Source organism: Mustelus asterias, chromosome 4, assembly GCF_964213995.1.
Source record: "Mustelus asterias chromosome 4, sMusAst1.hap1.1, whole genome shotgun sequence".
Taxonomy (NCBI): Eukaryota; Metazoa; Chordata; class Chondrichthyes; order Carcharhiniformes; family Triakidae; genus Mustelus; species Mustelus asterias.
Window position 1 is genome coordinate 3,104,039 of NC_135804.1, and position 21,786 is coordinate 3,125,824.

At 44.7% G+C, this 21,786-nt stretch overlaps 1 protein-coding gene across 6 annotated transcripts in view; it reads left to right on the forward strand.

Moving 5' to 3' along the window:
* garre1 (granule associated Rac and RHOG effector 1) overlaps nucleotides 1-21,786 on the forward strand; it is a 202,900-nt gene that overhangs the window by 147,611 nt on the left and 33,503 nt on the right. For all 6 annotated transcript variants that reach the window (XM_078210516.1, XM_078210519.1, XM_078210520.1 and 3 more), the window contains exons 4-6: nucleotides 9,091-9,231; nucleotides 12,523-12,618; nucleotides 14,662-14,823. In XM_078210516.1, the coding sequence (XP_078066642.1) occupies nucleotides 9,091-9,231; nucleotides 12,523-12,618; nucleotides 14,662-14,823 (399 nt within the window). The remainder of the gene's footprint in view (nucleotides 1-9,090; nucleotides 9,232-12,522; nucleotides 12,619-14,661; nucleotides 14,824-21,786) is intronic.

Below are 21,786 nucleotides of genomic sequence, written 5' to 3' on the forward strand. Positions count from 1 at the left end.
CCTTCGACTGCTACCCTCTGTCTTCTTTGACCGAGATGTGGAGATGCCGGCGTTGGACTGGGGTAAATACAGTAAGACGTCTCACAACACCAGGTTAAAGTCCAACAGGTTTATTTGGTAGCACAAGCCACTAGCTTTTGGAGCGCTGCTCCTTCATCAGGTGAGTGGGAGTTTTGTTCACAAAAAGGGCATATAAAGACACACACTCAATTTACAAAATAATGGTTGGAATGCGAGTCTTTACAGGTAATCAAGTCTTAAAGGTACAGACAATGTGAGTGGAGAGAGTGTTAAGCACAGGTTAAAGAGATGTGTATTGTCTCCAGCCAGGACAGTGAGATTTTGCAAGTCGTGGGGGTTACAGATAGTGTGACATGAACCCAAGATCCCGGTTGAGGCCGTCCTCATGTGTCTTGCCAAGGCCATTCCCACACCCCCACTTCTTGCCTTCAAACAACCGCACAACCTCAAACAGACCATTGTCCGCAGCAAACTACCCAACCTTCAGGAGAACAGTGACCACAACACCACACAACCCTGCCACGGCAGCCTCTGCAAGACGTGCCGGATCATCGACATGGATGCCATCATTTCACGTGAGAACACCATCCACCAGGTACACGGTACATATTCTTGCAACTCGGCCAACATGTCTACCTGATACGCTGCAGGAAAGGATGTCCCGAGGCATGGTACATTGGGGAGACCATGCAGACGCTACGATAACGGATGAATGACCACTGCTCGACGATCACCAGGCAAGAGTGTTCTTGTCCTGTTGGGGAACACTTCAGCAGTCACGGGCATTCAGCCTCTGATCTTCGGGTAAGTATTCTCCAAGGCGGCCTTCACGACACACGACAGCGCAGAGTCGCTGAGCAGAGACTGATAGCTAAGTTCCGCACACATGAGGACGGCCTCAACCGGGATCTTGGGTTCATGTCACACTATCTGTAATCCCCACGACTTGTCTGGGCTTGCAAAATCTCATTAACTGTCCTGGCTGGAGACAATACACATCTCTTTAAACTGTGCTTAACCCTCTCTCCACTCACATTGTCTGTACCTTTAAGACTTGATTACCTGTAAAGACTCGCATTCCAACCATTATTTTGTAAATTGAGTTTGTGTCTTTATGTGCCCTGTTTGTGAACAGAACTCCCACTCACCTGATGAAGGAGCAGCGCTCTGAAAGCTTGTGGCTTGTGCTACCAAATAAACCTGTTGGACTTTAACCTGGTGTTGTGAGACTTCTTACTGTTCTTTGACCGAGCCAGTTTTGTATCCACCTTGCCAGCTCACCTCTGATCCCATGCGACTTCACCTTCTGCACCAGTCTGCCATGAGGGATCTTGTCAAAGGCCTTACTGATGTCCATGTAGACAACATCCACTGCCCTCAGACTTTTGTATTTTACTCCCGATGGAAGAAGGTGGAAGAGAGAATGTCCTGGGTGTGTGGGTTCCTTAATTATGCTGGCTGCTTTCCCGAGGCAGTGGGAAGTGTAGACAGTGTCAATGTGTGGAAGGCTGGTTTGAATGATGGACTGGGCTTCGTTCACGACCTTTTGTAGTTTCTTGTGGTCTTGGACAGTGCAGGAGCCATACCAAGCTGTGATACAACCAGAAAGAATGCTTTCTGTGGTGCATCTGTAAAAGTTGGTGAGAGTCGTAGCTGACATGCCAAATTTCCTTCGCCTTCTGAGAAAGTAGAGGCGTTGGTGGGCTTTCTTAACTATAGTGTCGGCATGGGGGGACCAGGACAGGTTGTTGGTGATCTGGACACCTAAAAACTTGAAGCTCTCGATCCTTTCGACTTCGTCCCCATTGATGTAGACAGGGGCATGTTCTCCTCTACACTTCCTGAAGTCGATGACAATCTCCTTTGTTTTGTTATCTGGAGTGTGTGCAATTTTGGCCATGGTGACCATGACATTCTGCAGCTTCCATACATTCCCTATCACGCCATCTTTATATTCGTTAATTATTTTACTAATTAAATTTTCATGAATATCAATAGTCCTGCCTGTGCTGATCTTATTTGTAAAAAATGTTCTATTTCGCCCAATTAAAATTCCCTAGCCAAGGAAAAATAGGAAATATTCACCAGCCAATCACCTACCTGCTTCACTGTGATTTCACACCTTGATTTTTGTTTCCGAATGCGGTTCTAATTGGCTCAGGGGCGAGTGGGCTGCGTGTAACACCCCGCCGCGAGTTCCAGTCTCGCACTCTCTCTCTCTCTCGCTGCTTCCCCTCCCAGAATCTCTCTCACACACATGCACGCCCCACACACTCCCTTTCTCCTCCCCCTCCTCCACCCCCTCTCTTCTTCACTTCCTAATTCTCCCTACTTTAAGTCTTGCTCTCTTTCTTGCTCTCTCTCTCACTCCCCACTTCCCCCCCATCTCTCTCTCTGGGTCCCCTCCCAACTCTCCCTTGTTCTGTCTCGTGCTGTCTCATGTCTCACAGGCTATATAAACATAGGAGGATATAGTAATAGAGTTCGATGACATAGGATGGGAGGAGGTTTGTGTGTAACTCAAGTGAGAAAAACTTTCAAAAGTCATTCTCCAGCTTGTTTTCAAATCACATGGGAAAGGCAGACTTGAAATATCCTATTACATCACGAGGAGCGGTTTTGGTTCAAGTTATACACAGCATGCGTCTGGCTCTGTAGACTCTGGTATCTGGGAACAGCAGACTTAGATATGAAAGACCCCCACCTCCCTTTCAACTTTGATAACACCAAAAAAATGTATCAACTGCAAAGCCTGAGCTTCTGAGAAAAAACCAAGCCTCGGAATAAAACCCGTAATGTATAGTTAAGCGTGTTTTAAGCAAAATCTGATTCTTGTCACTTGGAACAGCAACAACTTGGGAGCAGGGGGAAGGAGCACTACGTAAGTGCTCTACACTATATAAAATGGGGAGATCTAATTTAGGTGGTTAGGATTATTAGATGATTTGAAAGGATAAAGTCCCCCACGGTCGGCTTATGAAGAAAGTAAGGATGTGTGGGATAGAGGGAAGTTTGGCCGATTGGATAGGTAACTGGCTATCTAACAGAAGTCAGAGGGTGGTGGTGGATGGAAAATTTTCGGACTGGAAACCGGTTACCAGTGGAGTTCCACAGGGATCAGTGCTTGGTCCTCTGCTATTTGTCATTTTTATAAATGACTTGGAGGAGGGGGCTGAAGGGTGGATCAGTAAATTTGCTGATGACACTAAGATTGGTGGAGTAGTGGATGAGGTGGAGGGCTGTTGTAGGCTGCAAAGAGACATAGATAGGATGCAGAGCTGGGCTGAAAAATGGCAAATGGAGTTTAACCCTGACAAATGCGAGGTGATTCATTTTGGTAGGACAAATTTAAATGTGGATTACAGGGTCAAAGGTAGGGTTCTGAAGAATGTGGAGGAACAGAGCGATCTTGGGGTTCATATCCATAGATCTCTGAAGGTTGCCACTCAAGTGGATAGAGCCGTGAAGAAGGCCTATAGTGTGTTGGCGTTCATTAACAGGGGATTTGAGTTTAAGAGCCGTGGGGTTATGCTGCAACTGTACAGGACCTTGGTGAGACCACATTTGGAATATTGTGTGCAGTTCTGGTCACCTCACTACAAGAAGGATGTGGAGACACTGGAAAGAGTGCAAAGGAGATTTTACCAGGATGCTGCCTGGTTTGGAGGGTAGGTCTTATGAGGAAAGGTTGAGGGAACTTGGGCTTTTCTCTTTGGAGCGGAGGAGGTTGAGAGGAGACTTGATAGAGGTTTATAAGATGATGAGGGGGATAGATAGAGTGAACGTTCAAAGACTATTTCCTCGGGTGAATGGAGCGGTAACTAGGGGGCATAACTATAGGGTTCATGGTGGGAGATATAGGAAGGATGTCCGAGGTAGGTTTCTTACTCAGAGAGTGGTTGGGGTGTGGAATGGACTGCCTGCAGGAATCGTGGAGTCAGAAACTTTAGGAACATTTAAGAAGCTATTGGATAGGCACATGGAGTACTTCGGGATGATAGGGAGGAAATAGCTTGATCTGGGTTTCAGACAAAGCTCGGCACAACATCGTGGGCTGAAGGGCCTGTTCTGTGCTGTACTGTTCTGTGTTCTATGTTCTATATAGGGAGAAACTATTTCCATCAGAGCGGTAGTCTCAAACAAGGGGGCATGAATCTCAGGGGAGATAGTGGCACAGTCGTAATGTCACTCCAGGAAGGTGATGGTGGAATTTAAATTTAGTTAACAAATATGGGATTAAAAAGCTAGATTCAGGAATGACCATCCAATCATCCCTGATTGTTGTAAAAGTCATGTTGGAGTTGTATAGAACTTTGGTGAGGCCACAGCTAGTGGCCTCTAGTAGCCACCGCACTGTGTGCAGTTCTGGTCGCCACTTTATAAGAAAGATGTGATTGCAGTGGAGGGGGTGCAGAGGAGATTCACCAGGATGCTGCCTGGGATGGAGCATTTAAGTTATGAAGAGAGGTTGCATAGGCTTGGGTTGTTTTCGTTGGAGCAGGGAAGACTGAGGGGTGACCTGATCGAGGTATACAGGATTGAGGGGCATGTACAGAGTGGATAGGGAGCAGCTGTTCCCCTTAGTTGAAGGCTCAGTCACAAGGGGACGTATGTTCAAGGTGAGGGGCAGGAAGTTTCAGGGAGATTCTCCAACCTCTCCTCATAGCTAATGCCCTCCATACCAGGCAACATCCTGGTAAATCTTTTCTGTACCCTCTCCAAAGCCTCCACATCCTTCTGGTAGTGTGGCGACCAGAATTGAACACTATATTCCAAGTGCGACCTAACTAAGGTTCTATAAAGCTGTAACATGATTTGCCAATTTTTAAACTCAATGCCCCGGCCAATGAATGCCGTATGCCTTCTTGACTACCTTCTCCACCTGCATTGCCACTTGCAGTGACCTGTGTACCTGTACGTCCAGATCCCTCTGCCTATCAGTACTCTTAAGGGTTCTGCCATTTACTGTATATTTCCTATCTGTATTAGACCTTCCAAAATGCATTACCTCACATTTGTCCGGATTAAACTCCATCTGCCATCTCTCCGCCGAAGTCTCCAGCTGATCTATATCCTGCTGTATCCTTTGATGGTCCTCATCACTATCCCTAAATCCACCAACCTTTGTGTCTACTGCAAACTTAAAAATAAATGATTTGGAGGAAAATCTAACTGGATTAATTAGTGTATATATATATATAACAAACAGCAAAGGTCCCAGCACTGATTCCTGAGGAACACCACTTGTCACAGCCCTCCATTCAGAAATGCACCCTTCCACTGCTACCCTCTGTTTTCTTTGACGAGCCAGTTTTGTATCCACCTTGCTAGCTCACCTCTGATCCCATGCAACTTCACCTTCTGCACCAGTCTGCCATGAGGGACCTTGTCAAAGGCCTTACTGAAGTCCATGTAGACAACATCCACTGCCCTACCCTCATCAATCATCTTCGTCACTTCCTCGAAAAACTCGATCAAGTTCGTGAGACACGACCACCCCTTCACAAAACCATGTTGCCTCTCACTAATACTTCCACTTATTTCCAAGTGGGAATAAATCCTGTCTCGAAGAATCCTCTCCAATAATTTCCCTACCACTGATGTAAGGCTCACCGGCCTGTAATTACCTGGATTATTCTTGCTACCCTTCTTAAACAAAGGAACAACATTGGTTATTCTCCAATCCATTGGGACCTCCCCTTGACTGCACTTATTGCCTATAACGCACTTCATAGATATGGTATTGAACCACTACGACCCTAAACTGTCTGCTATATTGCAAAGCTACAGGTTTAATACAGCAACTGGATTCCCTGAGCACCCAGAAACTCAATTCTTGACAAGAATTGGCAGAATACTGAGTCCGGCCAACACTTCCGGAAATGTTGAGGGATCATTTAATATGTGGAATTAATAATTGTGACCCACAGGAAGCTCCTGACTGAACCAATTCTTAACCACAAGAAAGCGAACACGCAGAAAAAGAGGCCCAGGAGCTTTAGGGGTCCATAGATGGTACCATCCTTAGCCTTGGGTGAACCCCATACTGCAGAACCAAGACCCCAGTGGATAACCCTCGCGTCTCCCACTTGCTGTCAAGAAAGGGCAATTGGAATTGGAGGCTGGGAGATTTCAGACGGGAAATTTCTCGACAATACAGTGAGGAGCGAGCACGTCCGTGCTGCACTTGGATCTGCCCCAGACAAGCTACCGAAACAGGCAAAACGCACACTGCCCAGACCAAAGGGCGGAGTCACATCAGGAAAGGGCTTTAGAAATAAACCAGCCTGAGAATGAGGAATTGACGCAGTTACATTGCATCAATTGCGCCCCCAAGTCTCCCCAATCAAGATTAAACTCCAGATAAATGGCCACCCCCTAGACATAGAGGTAGACACCATGGCTAGATTGGTCACACACACTGGGGAGCCCTTGCATATTGTTGGGACTATTGTAACCCCAGTTACACATAGGCAACAGACAGTCCAACCAACTCCCCTTAAAAATGGGTGCAAGGACCAGGGTGCAGTATTTTGAGAAGGGACAGGTTGCAGGAAATCCATCTGGATTGGCAACAGATCTTTAAAATGGGTACTGGCAATTTATACAAAATATCCCAAAGTGTTCCAAGAAGGCCTTGGGAATATTAGAGGCACTAGGGCTAAGATTAACGTAGACCCAGATAAATACTTCAAGGCATGACTAGTCCTCTAGGCTCTACATGCCAAAGTAGAGGCAGAATTGGAATGTCTGGTGGAACTTGGCAATATACGCCCAGTACAGTTCGCTGAATGAGCCATGCCTGTAGTCCCAGTTTTAAAACCTGACAATTCAGTTCATCTCTGTGGGGATTAGAAGTTGACTGTCAACATAGCCTCCCTCTGAGGCAGATACCCTTGGTCGTGCATAGATGACTTGTTTGCAAAGCTGACTTGGGGTCACATATTTTCCAAATTAGACATGAGCCACACCTACCTCCAACTGGAGCTTGAGGTATCATCCAGGAAGTATGTCATCATAAGTACTCTCAGGGACTGTATGAGTATACTCACTTGCCCTCTGGGGTGTCTTCAACTTGCACCATTTTTCAAAGAGTGATGGAGAACATCCTTCAAGGGGCGCCCAGAGGGGCAGTTGTTTCCATTAACAGGGGAGACTAGGACGCGGGGGCACAGCCTTAGAATAAAAGGGAGTCACTTTAGAACAGAGATGAGGAGAAATTTCTTCAGCCAGAGAGTGGTGGGTCTGTGGAATTCATTGCCACAGAGGGCTGTGGAGGCCGAGACGTTGAGCGTCTTCAAGACAGAAATTGATAAATTCTTGATTTCTCGAGGAATTAAGGGCTATGGGGAGAGAGCGGGTAAATGGAGTTGAAATCAACCATGATTGAATGGTGGAGTGGACTCGATGGGCCGAATGGCCTTACTTCCGCTCCTATGTCTTATGGTCTTATGGTCTTATCTGGATGATGTTTCAATCTCAGGAACCCCTGCAGAGGAATATTTAGAGAGTCTGGAGGAGGTCGTGTGGCTTTTTTCTGATGCTGGCATCTGATTAAAAGGAAAAATGTGTGTTCCAGGTTAATGAGATAATGTAACCTCGGGTGCAGAGTTGACGAGGATGAATTACACACTGTCTAAGTCAGTGGTTCCCAAACGTTTTTCACTGGGCCGCACTTTCGGAATAAAGATTTGCTCGTGCCACACCAAATTTTTTATTGATAAGAAATACATTCAAAAACAAAAAAAAACAACTCCTAGCAGTGCTTGATTCATAACATAGAACACAACTACTTTATAATATGATCATGGGACATCGTCCTCAGCATCACTTGATGCTCTTGCTCTCACTTTGGAAAAATATCTATCCATGTTTAAATGTTTCTTTGATTGTCCTTGAATCTTCCCGCCACACTTGCCATCCTCTCTCGCAGCACCAGTGTGGCCCGCCGCACCCTTTGGGAACCACTGGTCTAAGTGAAAGTGACGATTATAAAAGGGGTTCCAATTGCAAGGAACACAATAAAGTTGAAGTCTTTCCCAGGTCTTATAAATTTCTATGGAAAATTCATACTGAACTTGACGACCCCTGCTGGAACCTCTCCACATGCTGTTTAAAAGAAAATCAGAAATACCACAAGGGAGAGCCTTTGCAGATGTTAAATAACAGTTGCTGTCAACAAATATACTAGCCCATTACGACCCACTGAGACCACTCATTCTAACCGCCATGCCTCTCCCTGCCTCTCCCTGTGTGATAGGGGCAGTATTATTGCACCGTTGTTATGATGGGACAGAACTTCTAATCACGTACGCATCACGAACCTTGGCGGGTGCAGAGAGGAAGTATGCCCAGATTGAAGAAAAGGGTTTGACCATGGTGTTCGCAGTGAAAAAGTTTCACCAGGTCAGCATTTCACCATAGTAACCGATCACAAACCTCTGTCGGGCCTCTTCAAGAAAGATGGTGTGATTCTTCCCATCCCATCAGCCCGGGAGGGGAGTGTGCTGACCCCCACAAAATCCATGGGAAAATCACTGATTGATCTCCCTGTGGGGCTCGTTGAGTATGAGTTCCCCTGGTAACAGGCAGTGGCTTTCCCAGCTGGAGCTCATTACCTGAGCCTTTTATAAGGCAGGCCTAGGACTGGGCCTGCTGAACTGTCGTCCCAGGCAGGAACTAGTGTGCGTACACCACAGTAGTGGTTTCACTTTGCATTCTGTAGTAAATTATGTTCCTTTGCGGTCAGGATTCTTGAGTCATTACAGTGTTAAATAAATACAAGCCTTTTCATTTCCATCAGCCATGGTCAAGTTGCATTGTGGGACAGGTTTAAGGTGTTAATTGAATATTTTTTTATATACTGCGAAATATATAATATACTTTTAGGCATTATATTAATATAAAATAATGCAATTGTTGGAAATCTGGAGTGAGAACCGAGTTCTGATGAAGGATCATCAACCTGAAAGGTTGTGTTTCTCTCCACAGATGCTGTGAGACCTGAGTATTTCCAGCATTTTGTTTTTAATCTCAGTTTGTATTGATGTTTGTTCTTCCTTTTGAAAGGCTACATCACGGCTCCGAGAGAAGGGAAGCGATGGCTGCCTGGCTGGGATAGAAGTGCAGCAGCTGTTCTGTTCTCACACCACCACCATCCCTGAGCATCAGCTGAAAGATTTAAACATGAAGATTGACAGTGCTTTGCAAGTGAGTAAATCTGTAAAACCAGCATTGTAGTGTCTCTGTGATATCATACGTATTGCCACCATAAGCATTCACTCCCTCCACCACCAGCGCACCCTGACTGCAGTGTGTGCTAGCTACAGAATGCACTCAGCAACACATCAAAGCTTCTTTGCCAGAACCTCCTGTTTTGCAACACTATGGCTCATTTTGAATAGAGGGTGCCATAGAATCTGACAACGAGCTGTGGCTAAGAGCTGATGGATAGCTGTGTGTTGCAACACTCACTTGTAACGCCTTTATTCTAAGTCTAATTTAGGAGGGTTTGGTACTTTAATGTATTTGCTTCAGTGAACTTGAAAGATTTAAGTCTTTTTTTAATTGAAAAGACAATTTTGCCTCACCTTGGACTTAAGTGTGTTAAATCATGCTTTCTGAAAACTCGATGGGAAAAAATAAGGTGCAGTTGCTTACATGAAGGGTATGGATCAGGGTATTTAATGTTGCTCTGAGCAAGCCTTCCTTAAAGAACTCTTAGAACAGCACCACTTTACTGGGTGATAACACTTAGTAACTATTTCTTAACAGGCTGCTTGCACTGCTGGATCCTTTTAATTTTCCACATGAAATGTGAAAAACACCCAATAGTGCAATTTTCCTCTTGTAGTATTGACTTGTTTCTGGGTGCAATGTTCTCAGCTGTGTAGCACTGAGGCTTTATAAAGCACTGGTTAGGCCCCATTTGGAGTACTGTGAGCAATTTTGGGCCCCACACCTCAGGAAGGACATACTGGCACTGGAGCGGGTCCAGCGGAGATTCACACGGATGATCCCAGGAATGGTAGGCCTGACATACGATGAACGTCTGAGGATCGTGGGATTATATTCATTGGAGTTTAGGAGGTTGAGGGGAGATCTGATAGAAACTTACAAGATAATGAACGGCTTAGATAGGATGGACGTAGGGAAGTTGTTTCCATTAACAGGGGAGACTAGGACGCGGGGGCACAGCCTTAGAATAAAAGGGAGTCACTTTAGAACAGAGATGAGGAGAAATTTCTTCAGCCAGAGAGTGGTGGGTCTGTGGAATTCATTGCCACAGAGGGCTGTGGAGGCCGAGACGTTGAGCGTCTTCAAGACAGAAATGGATAAATTCTTGATTTCTCGAGGAATTAAGGGCTATGGGGAGAGAGCGGGTAAATGGAGTTGAAATCAACCATGATTGAATGGTGGAGTGGACTCGATGGGCCGAATGGCCTTACTTCCGCTCCTATGTCTTATGGTCTTATGGTTATCAGTTGCTGGTGGGTGCAACTTCAGACGATGATTTTAAGGGCTTTCTATAATGGTCTTTTAGTTTGGATGTATGTGTTTGTGAACCAGCTCCCAGTGTTCATGCTGCTATATTTTGTTTCCATACTGTTGCTGAATCAAAATGCTGGAACTCCCTCCTGAACAGTAGTGTGCCTACGCCACATGGACTGCAGCAGTTGAAGATGGTGGCTCACTATCACCTTCTCAAAGGCAATTAGGGATGGGAAATAAATACTGGTGTAGCCAGCAACCCTTGCATCCTGTGATTAAATATGCTTACAAGCATCAGCATGGACCGAATGACTTGTTTCTATCTAACATGTTGTATATAACTATTCTATAGAACAAGATCATTCGCGAATTGGCTTGGCTGTTTCAATTAGTGTGTGAAAATACATATGAACATAGGCCATTCAGCCCCTCGAGCCTGCTCTGCCATTCAATAGGATCATGGCTGAGCTGATTGTGGCCTCAACTCCACATTTCGGCCTACCCCTGATAACTTTTGACACCCTTATTCGTCAGGAATCTAGCTCTGTCCTCAGTGACCCTGTCTCTGCTGCTCTCTGGGGAAGAGAGTTCCACAGACATGACACTCGAAGAAAAAAAATCTCCTCATCTCTGTATTAACTGGGAGACCTCTTTATTTTAAACTGTGGCCCTTATTTCAACTTTCTTCCACAAGGGGAGACATCCTTTCAGCATCCACCTTGTCAAGTCCCCTCAGCAACTTAGAACGTTTAAATAAAATCGACTCCATTCTTCTCAACTTCAATGGATACAGGCCCAGCCTGTCCAATCTTTCCTTGTAAGATAACCTCCCCATCCCAGGAATCAGTCAAGTGAACTGCTTCTAACGCATTTATATCCTTTCTTAATTAAGAAATGCGAGCACGTCTCTTAAATAAGGAGACGAAAACTGTACCCAGTACTCTAGATATGGCTTCAAGTTTGTTTTTAGATCACCAACAACCTGTCCTGGTCCCCCCATGCCGACACTATAGTTAAGAAAGCCCACCAACGCCTCTACTTTCTCAGAAAATTAAGGAAATTTGACATGTCAGCTACAACTCTTACCAACTTTTACAGATGCATCATAGAAAGCATTCTTTCTGGCTGTAACTCAGCTTGGTGTGACTCCTGCTCTGCTCAAGACCGCAAGGAACTACAAACGGTCGTGAATATAGCCCAATCCATCACGCAAACCAGCCTCCCATCCATTGACTTTGTCTACATTTCCCGCTGCCTCAGCAAAGCAGCCAGCATAATTAAGGACCCCACTGATGCACTATCAATCAAGCAAAGACTAGTTTGTATGCAAAAACAAATAGGCTTTTATTAGCAAAAGACTTGGAGCACACCCATGCCGATGAACTGGTCCAGAGACTGAGGCAGGGGGTGGGGAGCAGTCACCTTTATACCTGGACCGGGGGAGGCGGCCGGGGGGGGGGGGGGGGGAGAGGAGTCCCGGGCAGGGCCGGCAGGGATGTGTCCAGGCATGTCACACACACACAGGCAATAAGCTAACAGTGGTTTACCACACCCACACACCCCGGACATTCTCTCTTCCACCACCTTCTGTCGGGAAAAAGACACAAAAGTCTGAGGTCACGTACCAACAGGCTCAAAAACCACTTCTTCCCTGCTGCTGCCAGACTTTTGAATGGACTTACCTTGCATTAAGTTGATCTTTCTCTACACCCTAGCTATGACTGTAACACTACATTCTGCACTGTCTCCTTCTCTATGAAAGGTATGCTTTGTCTGTATAGTGCGCAAGAAACAATACGTTTCACTGTATGTTAATACATGTGACAATAAATTAAGTCAAAAGTCTCACCAACGCCCTGTACAACTGTAGCAAAACATCCCTACTTTAATGTTCCATTCCCCTTGCAATCAATACCAACATTCTATTTGCCGTCCTAATCACTTGCTGTAGCTGCATTGAAGATTTAGGTTCTTGATTAATACTTTCCAACTTCTTTAATTGTCTTATAGGCTTACAAAGTGGCTTTGGAAAGCTTGGGTCACTGTGAATATGCAGTGAAGGCAGGATTCCACTTAAATCCTAAAGCTATCGAATCATCTTTACAGGTAAGCAAAGATCTTAGCCATCTGATGGGCGTTTTTTTGCAACAGTCTTTAGTTTGCTGGGTAACAGTAGGAAGCCTGACCTTGATTGAATAAAGAGCAGGCACCCCAATAAGGAGCTAAGTAGAACCTGGAGCCTATCCCCTTCCTGTCCATTCCATGTGAATCTGCTGAAATAGACAGTGGACATCTGGTGGTGAAGAGTAAGTACTGCATGCATTGAATGAAGTTTGTAAAACATTCTGCACTGCCAGACCTCACTATTATTAGGAAAATGTTATGTCTTGTTCTCGACAGTAGATATTGAAGAGCGACTTTGTGCTGATCTCTTGATTTTTCTTTTAAAAAGCCCTAAAAGTCCAATTGAATTCTGGCCGATATATATCATTTCCATAACCAACATAGCTAAATGAGAGGAGGCAGAGGGTGATGGTCGAAGATTGTTTTTGTTGCTGGAAGCCTGGGTCCAGTGGTGTACTGCGGGGATTGGTGCTCGGTCCCTTGCTGTTTGTAGTGTACATTAGTGATCAAGCTGGGAATGTGGGGGTATGATCAGTAAGCTTGCAGGTGACACCAAAATTGGTGGTGTAAATAGCGAGGAGGAAAGCTTTACATTCCAGGGGGATGTAGACGGGCTGGTCAGACAGGCAGAACAATGGCAAATGGAACTTAACCCTGAAAAGTGTGAGGTGATTCATGGAAGGACTAACAAGGCAAGGGAATACACAATGAATGGTAGGAAGTACAGAGGACCAGAAGGACCTTGGGATGCATGTCCAAAGATCCTTGAAGGCAGCAGGATAGGTAGATAAGGTGAATAAAAAGGCATATGGGACATTTATTAACGGAGGCATGGAATACAGGAGCAGGGAGGTTACAATGGAGCTGTCTTAAATGCTGGTTAGACCACAGCTGGCGTACTGTGTGCAGTTCTGGTCACCACACTATAGGAAGGATGTGATTGCACTGGAAAGGATGCAGAGGAGATTCACCAGGATGCTGCCTAAGCTGGAGCGTTTCAGCTATGCAGGGAGGCTGGAGCGTTTCAGCTATGCAGGGAGGCTGGTTTGGCTGGGGTTGTTTTCCTCAGAGCAGAGAAGGCTGAGGGGGACCTGATTGAGATGTACAGAATTATAAGGGACATAGGATAGAGTAGCTAGGAAGGACATATTCCCCTTATTACAAGGGTCAATAACCAGGGGGCATAGATTTAAGGTAATGGACAGGGGATTTAAGGAAAAACTTTTTCACCCAGCTGGTGGTGGGAATCTAGAGCTCGTTGCCTATACCATAAGGGGAGAAAAGGTAATGGAGGATAATGGTAAAGAAGTTTTGTTTTCAAAATTGTAAATTTTGTAGATTATAAATTGCTGTGTCAATTTGCTTTTCTAAAAACATGTCGAGGTGAGTTTTTCCGTACAAATCGCTCCCCCCATGGTGCTTGGTAAAAGTGTGCATCAAATTAAGCCATAGTTCAGTTACAGAAGGATGAAATTGTAACCAAAATATTAAAGTGGGCTGGGATTAAGCTGTAACAAAAGGAGTGTCCAACCTTGGGGACATAAATGAAGTTTGTAGCGATGTTCTGGAGAATTTGCTGTTGCTTATACTAACACAGCTCAGTATTCTGATTTTGGATTTATCCATCAATGGGCAGCATATGTTAAATCTCCAAGCCCACAAAATTCAAACAAGGGACCGAACATATGAGAAATTTAAGTACAAATAGGAAGGAGTTGCCTGGAGTCTTGTCAGCTGGCTTGGCAAAACCTTTGGCCCATTAACGCTCTGCCACAGAAAAGGCAGAGAGAGAGTTAGCCAGGAGAGAGCAAGGGCCTATGGGCTTCTGCTTAACTTGTACTGAGTCCTATACTTTTTACAAAAATAAGAGTTTGAGGAGGATGATTGCCAACAAAAATCAGATCTTTTGGATTCAGTTTGAATGATTTACTGATATAAAGTGACAGTAGGCTGGGATTTTTGATTATGATGTACCTGGTGGTAGTCTTTTTCACCGTGTCTGTCTCACGTTCTATCCTTTCACAGGGCTGCTGCAGTGAGGCTGAGGTTAAACAAGCAGGAAGGAGACAGTATCCTGTTCAGCCACTTCAGTGTGAGCTTCCCACCGTACCTGTCCAGATTGGACCTCATTTCCTGAAGGGTGTCTCCTTCAGTGAGTCTGGAGCAGAGAATCTGAAGCTTAAAATGGTAGCTAACCCCTTACAAACATATTCTGTAAAGGAATGTTTTTTTTATTGTAATCTGAAACGTGATAGTTCTACAGCACATTTTTGTAACTTAGAGATTAACAGTAGAATTTGTGATTTGAAGTGATTGTCAAGATGCAATTTTTGACTAACTCTATCATCACTTTACTCGTAGCTGCAAAGTTCTGAATAATTTTTGATTTGATTTTTATTGTCGCATGTATTAGCGTACAGTGAAAGTATTGTTTCTTGTGCGCTGTACAGGCAATTCTAATTTTGATTAACAATTGTTTATCTTTAAAGAAATACTGTATCTAGTTTTGGATTCGTTGCATAGTAAGGGAGATTGAGATTTTGGATGGATTTAGAATAGGGCTACAAGATTCATCCCTAATATTGTCTAATACTGTTACATGATTCTAAAATGAAATCATTCCAATTACATGATGTTGTCTATGTTAAGGTCTCTGCATGGAAACCACCTGAATAACCAACAACAAGCTGCATTTATGTAGCACCTATTAATAAAAGTTTCCATGGCACTTCATAGAGATCAAAGAAAAATAAGACTTTGAGCAAAAGAGGAGACGTTAGGAACAATACTTAAATTCTTGGTCCCAAGACTGGGTTTTAAGGAGGGTCTTAGAGGAGAATGAGGTGGAGAGAGAAAGGAAATTCCAGAGCAAGAAGTGGTTGAAGGCTTGGCTGCCATTAACAGCGTGAAAGTGAGGGGTGGAGGTGGTGGGGATGAGAATGCACAAGATGCATGACAATAAGCAGAGTTTGGGAAGGTGAGTTATGGGCTGGAAAAGGTATTTGGGAAAGGTAGGGATGAGGCACTGGAGAGATTTAAGAGCAATGTTGAAAATGTTAAAATCAAAGGCATTGTTTGACTGGCAGCTACTGTAGATCGGCGAGCTGAGAGATGGTGGGTGAACAAGACTTGGCTTTAAAGAAGATATAGTCACTGGAGTTGAGAGTGAGGTGGATGGAATGCTACTGGGACGGTATGGGAATAGCTGTGTTTGCCATGCATGCAGTTATCAGTGGCAGCGAGACTGAAACAGGGTGGAGATGGGTAATGTCACAGAGTTGGAAGTAGGTGGTTTAGGTTCAGAGAGGTTATGGGGTTGGATGTGTAGCTAGCGGTTAAACGCGGGGCACTGTAGTTGGGGTGATGCTGAAAAAGAGATTTGATTTTTTTTCTGTTACAAGATCTTAATCGTCACAGTTTAAAATTTGTTTGAAATAACTATAAAACTTTAAACGATGTAATTTCCAAAACAGAACTCACTCCAGGATTCTACCATTTCCTACATTTCAATCCTAGTACACATCCAATAATTGTTTCAAAAATAGTTTTATCTCCCACTGTTGGTGTGATTGTGGGGATAATCCTGATTTTCCCTGATCTTTGTCTTCTGTTTATTTGCAATGCTCTGTTGTTCTATCTTTGGATCTGGCTTCAGCTCTGCACTGCAGTTCAGTACACTACACCACCATGAACCTACTCTCACATAAGAGATGGCTTCTAGGGCCCAGGATTGTGGGACCTGATGATATTGTCCTGTTTCTGATGTTTTAGGTGACAATGACAGTTTTAACATTTTAAAAAAGGGGTTTGGAGACTTCAGCCTTTATGTACACGTGGAGCTTGGGAAAGAAAGGGCTTATGCAGAACAAAACCAAAATCTGAAATCAAAACTAAATGCTTGAGATAAATCTGGTAGCATCTGTGGAAAAGGGAGCAGTTGACATTTCAGGTCGATGACCTTTCATTCGAACATTCTGATGAGAAGTCATCACGCGAAACATTAGCTCAGTTGCTGTCTGTACACACACTGCCAGACCTGCTGAATATTTCCAGCATTTTCTGTTTTTATTTGAGATATCCAGAATCTACAGCATATATATTCGTGGAAAAATCTGAACTGGGACAATTGTCAGCCCTTTCTGCAAAGGATTAAGCATCAGTTATGCCTCAAATCTAAGCCTCAGTTTTTATTCAGAAATATCATGGACAGATCCCTTTGATTGGTGAACATAAATGTAATTGGAATAGAAGCAGGAGAGGTCATCTGCCATACAAATCACTATCATGGCTGGCCTTCTACCTCAGCTGCACTTTGCAGCTCTATCCCTGTAATGTTTGATTTCCTTCGTGCCTAAAAGTCTCTTGATCTTTGACTCGGCATCTCTGAGCATCCATGGTCTCTCTTGATTGGAGGATTCCAAAGATTAAAGCCCTCTGAATTTCTCCTCATCTTTGTTCTAAATGATTGACCTCCTTATCCTAAGACTATAACCCTTATTCTAAATTCTCCAGTCAGGGGAAACAGCTTCTCAGTATCTGTCTACCCTGTCCAGAAGTCTTAAAAATTTTATTCTTAATAATCTCCAGAATAAAGAGGCTCAGCCTACTCGATCTCTGTTCATAACACAACACTCTTATCCCAGGAATCATGTCTAATGAACTTGCATTGCACTTGATCGAAGGCAAGTATATTCTTCCTTAGAAAGATCAATGGTGTACACAGTACTCCAGTACACAATACTACTTTTCACAAGGGTTCTGATTGTCCTCTATAGACTGAAGCCATTTGCTAATGTGTTTCTGGCTGCCAAGGTTGGCGAATGACCCACCTAAAGGTGTGAGTGGCCTGAGACTGGAATCTGAGCAACCTCCTTGACCACTCCAACACTGGACAGCATTTGAAGGCAGTGGGACTGCCCTGCATTATGTCACCTTTCATTAATTGTGAGCAAGTGCTGTTGGCTTTGTGACAGCTGAAACCTAAGAAGGTTGCACAAGATGTGCGCCGAGATAATAGTGAAGCTTCACAAAATCAAAATGCTGCAGATTCTGGAAATGTGAAAGCGTCAGCTCACTTCCTTGAATCAGTGTACAGAGTAAGTAAATCGATCAACGATTGATATCTAAACATTGCATTGTGGACAGTCTCTACATCAATCGTGTAATACAGAGTGTGGGATGAACATTGAGATGCTTTAGTTTTTGTACCAAACAATGTAATTTGAGTGAAATTGTGACTTTTCTACCTTTAACATTAGCAGAAACAAAATACATTATGCAGCAGTTTGTACCCGGTCCCAGAGTTTGGGGGGGGGGGGTCTGGAATTACTGTTTCTGGTATAGTTATTGGCAGTAAACAGAGGTATTCTTCATCCACTGAATGTGACCTACCAGAATACTTGGTGCTGCTGTGTAGAGGTGTGTACCTGATATGTAGAGGTGTGTACCTGATATGTAGAGGTGTGTACCTGATATGTAGAGGTGTGTACCTGATATGTAGAGGTGTGTACCTGATATGTAGAGGTGTGTACCTGATATGTAGAGGTGTGTACCTGATATGTAGAGGTGTGTACCTGATATGTAGAGGTGTGTACCTGATATGTAGTCAACCCCTTGTGCTGGGTTCGAGAGCAAATATCTGGAGAATCGCAGAAACGCCATACCTGAATTTCACTATCAAGCGGGTGATACAGTAGGAAGGATATATTTGCAGTGGCATGTTCACAGGGTTCTTTAAGAAAGTGTCTCTGCAGCTCAGTGTGAAAGCAATGGCGTCATTAACAAATAGAATAGAAGCATTCAGTTATTCCAGCCGAGGTTGGATTGTTTTTGATGAATGGGAACTGAAGGGTGGAGAAGATGCAATGTGGAATTTCTTTTCCATTTAGGGACAGGCTAGTTGAATTGCAAGGCTTTTTCTGGACCTGTGTTCCTCCTTTATCTATGCTCATGCATATGGTTTGAACATCTTCCAGTACCTCTCTCATTGACAGTGGTAATGTGTGAGCTTTAGTGGTAACATTGGTTGGCTGTTTGACTGGAGGAAGCATCACAGCTGAGTCCAAACCTGTCCCTGCTCAACATCCGCATACACACGACCATCAGGGGTCACTGCAAAGTGATGAGAAACAAACACTCATCAACTTTCCCATCCTTTGACATCGAGGCTAATTCTAAAGCCCACTATTGCACAGTGGCAAAGTGGTTAGAACCGCTGCCTCACAGCGCCAGGAACCTGGGTTCAATTTTGGCCTCGAGTGACTGTCTGGAATTTGCACATTCTCCCTGTATCTGTGTGGGTTTCCTGTGGGAGCTCCAGTTTCCTCCCACAGTCCGAAGGCGTGCAGGTTAGGTGGACTGGCCATGCTAAACTGCCAGTTTGTGTCCAATGATGTGTAGCTTAGGTGGATTGGTCATAGTAAGTGCCCAGGGTTATGGGAATAGGGAGGAAGGGAGTACCTGGGTGGGATTTCTTTCAGTGAGTCAGTGCAGACTCGATGCGCTGGATGGCCTCTTTCTGCTCTGTTCGGGGTTCTATGGTATCGTCTCTTTGCCTGCAGTCAGTTAACTTGCAACAGCTCTTGAAGGGTTAATTATATTGATGGTTTAACTGAGAGCTGATCCCAAGCATGTGATAGACTCTGGCTGAAATGACTATTGTTCTTGACAGCTGCTTATAGCAAATGCGTTTAGTTTAGTGTGTGTGTTCGTGTGTGTGTGTTCACAGATGTGACAGAAGGTTTTGATTATATAAAATTTTCCTTTCAACACGTTGGTATTTTGAAAGGGCAGCGACATTCCCTTCAAGCTGGTAATTTCCTTTGAGACCGTGGAGTTATCATCATTACAACACTTCTGTGTTTAGGTGGGTCCCTACAGTAAAGTCTGGCGAATATCTGTGATAGGTTGGGTTTTACGTAGCCTTGCAATAAATCACCCCATTGTTCTCAGTTCTTCTTGTCGGAGTGCGTTCATTTCTATCAAGAACCTGCCGTGGCTGCAATGATGTAATTTCATCTGAATGTAGGTTCATATAAAACAGCACAGAAGGAGATGGTGGGAGTGGGAGGGGGTTGGTAGCGAGTGAGACAGCAGCTGAGGGCAGAGCACTCCAGTCAGTGCCTGCGAACCATATTTCCCCCTCACTCAGCATTTTTGCGGCATTGCTCAGTAAAGTCATGGACTACTGTCAGATGTGGCTGCAGTGACACCATTCTAATAGAAAGCACTTGCAAAAGCTTGCACAATATGGTAAATGTATGTCATGTGTGTATGTAAACATCTACCATTCAAGAGCCAAGAAATTAGGCATAAGAAATAGCATCTGAAATAGGGCATTCCGCCCTTTGAACTTGCTCCACCATTCAACAAGATAATGACTGATCTACCTCAATTCCACCTTGCATCACTGTCCCCACCAAGAATACTAAACACTGAGCTCAAAAACACTCATAAACTTTTGTCTTTTTTCTTGCCTTCCTATTGCATCACCCACTTGTAATTCAGGCAGAGTGTCTCTGTTCTCCAGTCATTTGTTCTCAAACCCACTATAAGGTGTTGACTGCATATCGGATACACACTTCCACACATTTGTACCAGAAGCACCACGTATTCTGGTAGGTCACATTCAGTGGGTGAACATACAGGAATCCTAACACTGACTCCCGGGGAACCCCACTATAAAAGTCCCTTCAGTCTGGAACACAACCGTTCACCACTGTTTCCTGTCATTCAGCCAATTTTGTATCCATTTTGCTCCTGTCCCTTTCATTCCATGAGCTATGACTTTGCTCGCATTGTGCATGTACACCACATCAGTCCATTACCCTCGCCTATTCTCATCAACAACTCAAAAAAATTATAAAAAGTTAAACACTATTTGCCCGTAACAAATTTGTGCAAATTCGCCTTTGCCCAAGTGACTTTTAATTTTGTCCATAGTTATTGCTTCGAAGAGCTTTCCCACCATTGAGGTTAAATTGAATGGCCTGTAGTCCTTGCACCCTTTTTGAACAACCAATCACCTGTGACATTACATTTTGACATTTTTTCTCTTCTCTTGAAAGTGTTTTCACTGCTCTCCACAACTGATTTCAACTGAGGGTCTCCACACTGTTCCTCTCAGGCTCACTGTGAGGGTCTCCGACACTGTTCTCAGGCTCACTGTGAGGGTCTCTGACACTGTTCTCTCTCAGGCTCACTGTGAGGGTCTCCACACTGTTTTCTCTCTCAGGCTCACTGTGAGGGTCTCCGACACTGTTTTCTCTCTCAGGCTCACTGTGAGGGTCTCTGACACTGTTTTCTCTCTCAGGCTCACTGTGAGGGTCTCCGACACTGTTTTCTCTCTCAGGCTCACTGTGAGGGTCTCTGACACTGTTTTCTCTCTCAGGCTCACTGTGAGGGTCTCCGACACTGTTCTCTCTCAGGCTCACTGTGAGGGTCTCTGACACTGTTTTCTCTCTCAGGCTCACTGTGAGGGTCTCCGACACTGTTCTCTCTCAGGCTCACTGTGAGGGTCTCCGACACTGTTCTCTCTCAGGCTCACTGTGAGGGTCTCCGACACTGTTCTCTCTCAGGCTCACTGTGAGGGTCTCCGACACTGTTCTCAGGCTCATTGTGAGGGTCTCTGACACTGTTCTCTCTCAGGCTCACTGTGAGGGTCTCTGACACTGTTCTCTCTCAGGCTCACTGTGAGGGTCTCCAACACTGTTCTCTCTCAGGCTCACTGTGAGGGTCTCCGACACTGTTCTCAGGCTCACTGTGAGGGTCTCACACTGTTCTCTCTCAGGCTCACTGTGAGGGTCTCTGACACTGTTCTCTCTCAGGCTCACTGTGAGGGTCTCCAACACTGTTCTCTCTCAGGCTCACTGTGAGGGTCTCTGACACTGTTCTCTCTCAGGCTCACTGTGAGGGTCTCCAACACTGTTCTCTCTCAGGCTCACTGTGAGGGTCTCCGACACTGTTCTCAGGCTCATTGTGAGGGTCTCTGACACTGTTCTCTCTCAGGCTCACTGTGAGGGTCTCCAACACTGTTCTCTCTCAGGCTCACTGTGAGGGTCTCCGACACTGTTCTCAGGCTCACTGTGAGGGTCTCCAACACTGTTCTCTCTCAGGCTCACTGTGAGGGTCTCACACTGTTCTCTCTCAGGC